Genomic DNA, 9,422 nt, shown 5'->3' with positions numbered 1-9,422 from the left:
TTCAACTTATAAGCATTTTTGTGATAATAAGAGTCGAATCATGTATAAACTCCTAAGGATTGAGCGCAAAATTAGACTCTTCGTAACAAACAAAATTTACTTTTTGGATCTTTCTCTGTCATCTCTCTATTCTGTCTGATGTTTTATTGTTATTAATAATTATTAGGCCGTTCAATTTAGTCATATACTCTTCAATGTATGTATGTTTACCGACTTACGTATATAATGAAGGTATGGACCGATATCATTTCCTCTTGGTAACAGTCGGTATTGAGTTTAATACGGCACATTTCTCTAATTTAAAAAATGTTCAGGAAGAAATTCCTGTCTATTTTCATTAAGATAACTCGTAAACTCACGTAATCCGATATTTACATCATAAAATAGTCTACTCATCATATCATATATCATCTCATATATCTATGAGAGCTAGGGGAAAGTCTAAACCAGTTTTTTTAATATGTGTTTTAACACGGACCATATTATCGCCAGAAAAAGGTGTTCATTTCATTTTGCTAAGATATCACTCAAATTGTCAGAATTTTTAGATGAAAGCTGCCTCATATTAGGATTACTATTCGTGACATTTTTACTTCGATATCTTCATTACTGCATAATTAATCTATGAAAGAGATTTTCATTTCTATTATCCAGATGTGTTCAGAACGAGGAAACATTAACCCTAAGCTCGTCGAATTGAAGAAAGACGAACGAATTATTTTGCATTAAATTTACTGGCTTCTATATTTAATGAAAAATTTATTGTTTCAATGTTTACGAAACATTTATTAAACCAGGTTTCAGGGCACTATCACTATGGAATGGGGAATTGTTGATTGAAGCATTTCATTGAAGAAAGAACAGACTAACATATGCTATGTTCGTAAAGATATCTTTCGTACAGACCACCTGTCGACTATCCTCTCCCTAGTAGTGGGGCTTTTAAAGTGCCATTAAACTAGTGGCGTCCACGCAGTAAGGCTGGGAATCCAACCTACCAGACACTATCTGCATGGATTAAGATGAGGTAGAAACAACTCAACACTTCCTTCGTACTGTCCCTCGTTTGAGAGGTCAAGACTTAAACATTTGGGTGCGAATACCTTCACACATCCCACCGAACTATCAACTTTGTTCAAATTTGTATTGGCTGCAAAGTGTTTTGCTAACATAGGTGCTCTTTCTTTCTATGGCTTCACGAAGAACTACATATGGTAGTCCACGTGCGATCTTTAACCAGCCATCTAATCCAACCTAACCTATCGATCACCGGTTAATTACCCAACAGCACCACCATAGATTTCTGTTAAAATTCCTATAAGTTTCCTCACAATCGACAATTCGAACTGAACATCTTATGTATGTATAGTACGAATGTACATGTGATCATCCATCAATTTTTCATAAGCAAATTCTCTCGATATCTAGGAGTTTAGGTAGCAGTGAGTTGCTGGGTTGTTTTCCATACTATAACTTTATTAGGAGAATGTAGTCATATGTAGAAGTTCACGCAAGTTAGAAAAGTTCTCTGAGCGCCATTCACTTGGGAGTAGCCAGAAATAATTATTTTGCATATGGCTCAAGCAGTTCACGACTTCCGGTCTTCGAACAAGTATACTCTGAGTAACCAAAGAACATTCGTTGAGAAGGCGAACCATCCCTCCCCAGCGTTGTACGCTTGGTTTGGGAGCCTCTACGTAAAAAACGCCCCAATGAAAAGGAAACAACAGTATTTCCAGTCGTTTTTGATGACGATTACGGCAAACGTAATAAGGATACACCGCCGTCCAAGAAGTGTGATGGACGGGACAAGGACTGAGACGAGTAGTTTACTACAGTGGCCATGTAAAGAAGCGTAAATTCGGAGTGAGACTCCGTCGGCGAGTTCTGGAATTCTAATCCGCATAAAAGCGAAGTTGTTCAACATATCGCTGATTTGCGCCCACGTCCTGACGGAAGAAAAGCAGTCAGCCTCCATGGTGAAATATGGCCAAATGAGCTGAGACTGTCGGGGTCCGAAATATGGTTATACCTGTTACTCTATATATATATAGGACGTTTCCTTCTGGGTGCTACAAACTATGGTGGGCACTTAATGCACCCTTTTCAGATATAATAATAGAATTAAGAATATTTAGGAGAGTTCTTGGAGAAAGCTTGTTAACTTTCGTTATGTCCTTTTCTGATTACTATCGAGTAATTCCGTAAAGATTAATAGTTTTAAAGCAACTTCGATTAATTAACAGTTAGTCGTTTATATTTCAATAGTATCTTTTAATCGCTTAAAAACTATCACAGTCTATCATTAGAATATCGCTAGTTGTTATGTTTTACCACACAACTGGAGCAGGAGCGGCAGCGGCATAACGCAGAGTTGGTGCGTACGCGGGGGCGTAGGAGAAGGCAGCAGGGGCAGCGTAGGAAGCCAAATGAGCGGGGTAAGCGAAGGGAGTAGCAGCGTAGCGAGCCAAAAGTGGTGCGGGAGCAGCAGCGTAGCGTGCGATCAAAGGTGCTGGAGCGGCAAGAGGGGCGATTGGTGCGGCCAATGGAGCAGCGGCCACTGGGGCGACAACCTTAGCGACTGGTGCGATGGGCGCAATGGGTGCAGGAGCCACTACCGGAGCGAAGGCGATGCCATTGTGGTTGCGTGCGACAACTTGGCTGCTGGTGGCGGTGATGATAGGCGCCGGAGCGGCGACAGCCAACGGAGCAGCGGCTAAGATGTGAGGTTTAGCGGCAGCGCAGGCGATGGCAGCGAAGATGACAACAGCCTAGGAGAGTTACACATATATATTTTTTATTAGTTTTTATGATTCAATAAGGAATCTAACGGAATCACTTACGTATTTGAACATTTTGAAGTATTTTTTGATTTTCTCTGACTACTCGAGCTGTCTTCACGTTGAGTTTGCGAATGTTTTTGATGTCAATTGACGGTGAGCTCAAGTGTTTTATAGCAAGCAAAAGTTTATGACCAAAACTATGTTCTCAAGTTCGCGGTCTGCATTGCAGAGGGCTTGTCCCTGAAGAAACTTCAACACGTACGCAACACAATAAACATACCACAGTGTAACAACTGTCTTTCTTAAGCCAGCGTTTTATGTTTTCTCTAAAGCCAAACATGTATCTGCGACGCTACTTGAATATGCAGCGTCGGTAGCGGCTTTGTGAAGACTGGCGTACAAATGTACAGAAGCATGTGTGTGTCAAAGCGAAATGTTGTCAAACATTATATATGGAGTTAAGCTGTCATTACTGAAGTTACAAGCCATGAAAGGCAAACCATAATTTGTGAACTTGACCATGAAAATGTAATAATGACGGCAATTTTTCTAGTGCTGAGGAAAGGAATAGTTCGAATGTTTGTCAGTAAATATTTGGAAAGCATTTAGTGGAGTCGTCGCTCTTTTACAGCCGGTATCGGTGGTTATTACGGCCGTGTGCCTCAAATTCACTCGTAGGATTGTACACTCAAGTTTCTATACCAGGAATAGCTGAAATAACAGAAATCGTTTGCTTTTGGTCGTCACGTCGTTCTTTGAGGCCTTATCCAATTTCTAAGATAATTTTTTCTATTGGTAAATCTTTTTGACTTCATCAGTCACTCTGAGACGTCGAAAAATACAAGTTTCACATGCCGGAGTATTGTCAACCTCGTCTTCTTTATTGGCCTAGACACCTCTTACGCGGTGGTAGCAGAGTTAACAACAGCACGCCAGTCGTTCTTCCTTTTCGCAGTTTGGCGCCAATTGGATATTCCTTTTCCACCAGGTCTTTCCAAAGGAGTGGAGTCTTCCTCTTCCTCTGCTTCTCTCGGCGGGTACTGAGTCGAGAACTTAAAGACCTGGAGTGTTTTCGTCCATTCGACCGACTTGACCCAACCAGCGTACCAACCGCTGTCTTCTAATATGCTGAACTATGCACAAAGGGCCATAAATCTTCCGCAGAAACTCTCTCTCGAAAACTCGTAACGTCGACTCATCAGATCCATGCCTCTATAGCCTATAGCAGACAAGGATGATGAGTTTCTTATAGAGTTTGGTCTTTGTTCGTCGAGAAAGGACTTTACGTCTCAATTGACTACTCAGTCCGAAGTAGCACCTGTTGGCAAGAGTTATTCTGCGTTTGATTTCGAAGTTGACATTGTTTTTGGTGTTAATACCAGTTCCAAGATAGATAAAATTACCAAATTACCAAACAATAAAAGGGTGGCCATAAGTAGAAGTAAAAAGTGCGGCTTAACAACCACCATTGATACAAATATCCGACGGGAATTTTTACGACAGAGAAGTAGACTCTGGCTTATGTCTCTGGCGATGAATTATTCGCAGATTGTGCTGGTTTTGTGTAAGAAGGCCTGGTATGCGTCCATTTGCGTTGCTGGCGAGCTTGACGTTCCAATTTGTCGCGGACAGTGGCGTGGCAAACGCTTTTTCGACCAAATTCAAGTGGAATCCAGTTCGAAAGCTGTTTTGCTTGGTGCTCATATTGGGATTCAAGAGATTTATAAAGGACATTAAATGGCTGCACCCTTTGCTTCCTTCGACAGAAGAAGTGGAGTTACGCACCTGAAATCCTTCGGGATTCGAACAGTAAATATTTTAAACTCGAAATCTAACCGTGAAATTGCTAAGCAATAAAGCTAACCTCGAATTATGGTTTGCGTACTTCGAACTTCGAACCTCGAATTATGACTTCTATCCTTGTAAGCACATCGAAATTGTGGGTTCGTTTTTATAGCAATGGAAAGTTCGAAACGAGACTATTAGTTTTGGTCCTGACTATCTTCGAATTAATCAGTGTTGAATTCAAAGAATTCGAAAATTTTCGTTTGCGAAAAGCAATTCTTCGAAAAATTTATGGTTCGTCCCTCGAAAGTCTATGTACGATAAATGCAGCTTCGATATAACAAATTTGCACGCATCCTTTTTATGGCCACGTGGCGGAATGAACTGTGCGCCCACGCTTCATTGCCATGAACTGAATTGTGGAAGTCACTCAATTTAGACCAGATGAACGCATGAATAGTGGACGCCGATTTTTTTGATATACACACTGCCCACATTGCCATATATTCGCGCTCGTGTGTGTTTGTATGTGTGTGTGTAAGTGTGTTTGAGCAACCACTACAACGCTGGCAGCTTCTGCGCGCTACACAACTTAGTCAACACGTTTTAATTGCTTTCACAAGCAACCCCCTTTTTAAATGATTTTTTATTCCTGCAATATTAAAATCTATATGTTCGTATACATGTGTGTGTGAGTGTGCACATGCCAGTGCATAGAATTGTAGAAAAATTATAAATACATACAATAAAGTACAATGAGGATTTTCGGTATGCTGCTTGGATGCTTCAAGCCGTTCTGTCAAATTCTGAAATGCAACAAACTTTACTAACGGAACATTGTTTCGCTAGCCGGCATATCCAAAAGTGTACTCCCACTCGGCTGTCCACAACTACACGCAGCTTCCCGTGTACATGTGTAGGCGTGTGTGTGTGGGTGTGTGTTTGTAGACGCAAATTCACGTGTTTGTGCTGGTGTATTTCCGGCGTGTGCATTTCAAATCCTTGAAACTAAATCAAATTTTAGAAAATAAAATGGAAGAGGGAATTAAATATCAAAAATGCTTCAAGTTACCACAAACTCGTTTCAGCATGGAGTATTAATTTAATTTCACCTTCGTTATTTTGCTAAAATCTTTTACTTGATAACCAAAATTCATCGAGTGTCTAACATTCTAAATTGACTTGAGTTTTGTTTTGGGCGTTATACTTGATACCAGAGAATGCAATATTTAGACTCAGAGATTGACTCAAATTAATTATACATACTTCTCTTAGAATTATAATTACAGTTCTGTCTAATAGGAATAATATATTTCTGCCGAGTTGGCCTTCGTCTGATAAAAATTTGGATACGTTCCATTGCGTAGACCCGGCTAATAATCATCTTGAGACCTAGGATTCATCACTGGATAATCTTCGACCGAATATACCACGCACGCAGTGAAGAATATATAGAAGCCGTGGTTGAGAGTGTACACGAAGACCGTGGTGAGCCGATTCGGCGCCGTTCACAGCAACTCGGACTGACATATGGAACGACTTGGTGCATTTTACGTCCAGATCTTGAATTGAAAGCGTATAAAATAGAGCCTATGCAAGAACTGAAAGCGCTTGACCTTCCCAAACGACATGGCTTCGTTCTATGGGTTCTTGAAAAGTTCCAAGAAGATCCGACGTTTTCGAGCCAAATATTGTTCAGCGATGAGGCTTATTTCTGGCTCAATGGATATGTAAAGAAGTGAAACTGCTGCATTTGGGACGAAAAGCACCCTTAAGGCTGCCTTTCATCTAGAAAAAAAAGGTATATGGTATATGCACCGGTGGAATCATTGCTAAGCAGATAATTTCACGTTGTGGGGATATCTTAAGTCTAAAGTGTATGCGGATAACCCTGCTTCGGTTCAAGCCTTGGAGCAAACATCACGCGTGTCATTCGCCAGTTAATAGTCAAAATGTTCGAACGAGTCATCGAAAATTGGACTCAACGGATAGACCATCTGAGACGTATCCACGGCCACCATTTGAAAGAGATACTCTTCAAAAAGTAAGCACTTCGGTGCGGAATAAATATATTTGCTAACATTTCATATATATTTTTAAGTTTCTATAATAATATTAATCATATAAGTACAGAATAGATAGGTACAGAATCTAAGTGCCCAGTAAGCCAATCGCACGCTAACCTATACTTCGGTTAGCCATTTACCTGTTTCATGGACTCGTGGACATTACAGAGTAGCTAGAAATGGCTAGAAATGATAAGAATTAGTTAACCATACCGCTGATATGCCGATCGGGTAGGATAACGGCGCAGAGCTATAGCAGCTGGACGACGCCTGTAAGTAAATCGGGAGCGCAGACGGCCGGGGACTGCTCGGACGAGTGCCAAACGAGCAGGTGCGTACGCAAATGCTGGCGGAACAAAAACGCGAGTCGCCTGTGGAATAGCAGAAGGAACAGGCAAAGTTGCTGGAAATGGTACCAAAGGCGCTGCTTGTTGGGCTGTAGTAACTATCGGTGGCCGCAGCACTGGCAAGGGCGCTGTTAGAGGCACACTTGTATGGGCAACTGGAATACTGTTCAGTGGAACGGCCACGGCTGGCGGATTGACACCGACGATTGGCGCCACTGCTGGTACATTTATCGGCTTATTGTGGACCTGGTATACAAATTGGCTGCTAACAGCGCTGGCACTTGGCAGGATCTCCACGTCTGGATCGAGCGGCGCGGTGGCGAGCGGCACAGCGGTTAGCACTTTGCTGAACAAGGAAGCGCAGCAGATGCACAGCGTCAGGAGCTGCAAAGCAATTTAAGTGGTTAATAAATAAAAATGAAAGCCGTTAGAGGCCGCCAAGCGGAATATTCACTTTTAGCCACATTTTCATAACGAGTAGTTCAAGTAGTCCACGTATTGCACTCTACAATTAGCGATTATCGAAATGTTTATCATATCCCGATAAGCTTTTGCTTTTATATTGGAAATATATTCTATGGGGGCTTGACATAACTCTTACGGAAAATGGGAAGAAAGCAAAGACGGTGATAACATTTCACTCAAAGCCTTTTTGAGTGAATTTTCGAACTTGCTTTGCATATTATTGGTGTAGGATTATTTAATGTTGTAAATGAAATTGTCATTTTCACTTTCAACCGCAGTAGTTGGCGTTGGCGTTGACGGGATTGCGACAAATAGCGGCAATGCGCTGACAGCCAAGTGTCAATTAACGTTCGCCACACTACTAACCTACAAAGAATAATTGCCAAGTTTGGCCTGCAGACAACAGCGACGGCGCACTCAAAATGCAGCCACATGCATGAGCGCCAAAGTGCGCATGCGCAACAGTTTGACGCGGCGGCGCATAGTTACTACTTACCCACCAAAATACCATCAAGTTGGTGGGTATGCATCTATTTAATAAAACACATACTTGTAATGCCTTAATGTATTTACATATGAATGTAAGTTATAAAAAATTGATATTCTAATCACATTGAGTCACTAAGTCTGCGCGCCAATGAATCAAACAAAGCGCACCAACGGCCCGGCGACCGCCACACGTCGCACATGGAATTCCCATTAAACAAAAATATTCGAACGCTTTAAATAATAAGGTATATGTGTAAGCATTAGATCAGCGTGGTAGTACTTTAGAAATATATGTAAATACATACACACACACATTCCGTCCCTCAATCTTTTGTAAATGAAGCCAATGTCCAATAAATAAGCAAATGTCCGAAGAATAAGTAAATTCAAGTAAAATGCCAGTAATGCGGTGAAGATTTTATTTTACTCACAGACATTTCGCAATCCCAAATGTTGACCACGACCCCAAGAGTTGATCGACAACTGAAGTAGTAAAATTGCTGTCTTCAGTTCTTTGACTTTTAAAGGTGATTGGATACAGATTTATTTAATGTATTAGGGAATGACACGCGAGATCTTTTGTTCCAAGGCCTGAATCAAAGAGGAATCGTCCGCATAGACCTTAGACTTCACATATCCCATAACGGTGTGATATCAAAGGATCTTAGTGGCCAATCGACCGGCCCAAAACGTGAAATTATCTGCTTACTGAAGTTGTTGTCTCAATGAATCCATTGATTGGTGAGATGAGTGGGAAATAGCGCCGTCGTATTGAAACCTAATCTCGCCGACATCACAAGCTTCAATTTCAGGCATCCAATAGTCGGTTATCATGGCGCGATAACGGTCGCCATTGACGGACAACGTTCTCAACGGCATCATTTTTGAAGAATATGGACCGATGATTCTACCCTTCCACCACACCAAACCGTTGTTTTTTATGAATGAAGTGGCAGCTCTTGAATCTCTCCAGTTTGCTCTTCGATGCACAAAACTTGACTCGAAAATGTCGGATCTTCTTGGAACCCGTATTTCAATTTCAATTTAGGATCACCACGTAAAATGTGCGTGAAATTACTCTCACTCTCAGGCTCTATTTTTCATCTAGAGGACAGGGTAAATTATTTGTGGTATTTCCTGAATAATAAGGTCACATGGAAGCTAAACAACGAAGTGAGAGTGAGAGAGACATTTGTCGCCTTATGTTAGGACCGCCATCGATCGCAATTTGAAGGTGTTCGGGCTCAATCTAACCGGATTAACCCAATAATGTTCCAGCCGGAACGTGTTCAAAGAGCCGTCTTCAGCGGCATTTGTGGTGCACAAAGGACAATACCAACAATGGCACACAATGCGATTTCACACGTTGCAGCTGTAGACATAGGTGGTGGATGTTCTGCAGCGAAAACTAATATTACATTTAGGGAAGCTGGGTATATGAAGAATCCCAGGCGCACATTGAAACTCTCTACTACTTCGATTCCATT

General features: G+C 41.4%; 1 protein-coding gene across 1 annotated transcript; it reads right to left on the bottom strand.

Moving 5' to 3' along the window:
- Nucleotides 1-2,236: 2,236 nt before the first annotated feature.
- LOC105223432 (uncharacterized) lies at nucleotides 2,237-3,039 on the bottom strand. The gene is made up of 2 exons (XM_011201164.2): nucleotides 2,844-3,039; nucleotides 2,237-2,771 (listed from the first exon to the last, which is right to left on the bottom strand). Exons 1-2 carry the CDS (start codon nucleotides 2,853-2,855, stop codon nucleotides 2,331-2,333), a joined length of 453 nt encoding a protein of 150 aa, XP_011199466.2. The 5' UTR covers nucleotides 2,856-3,039; the 3' UTR covers nucleotides 2,237-2,330.
- Nucleotides 3,040-9,422: the final 6,383 nt, after the last annotated feature.

The sequence above is a fragment of the Bactrocera dorsalis genome, chromosome 5 (genome assembly GCF_023373825.1).
Source record: "Bactrocera dorsalis isolate Fly_Bdor chromosome 5, ASM2337382v1, whole genome shotgun sequence".
Lineage (NCBI taxonomy): Eukaryota > Metazoa > Arthropoda > Insecta > Diptera > Tephritidae > Bactrocera > Bactrocera dorsalis.
Note: the sequence above shows the minus strand (reverse complement) of the source record. Positions and strands in the feature narration are given on the sequence as shown.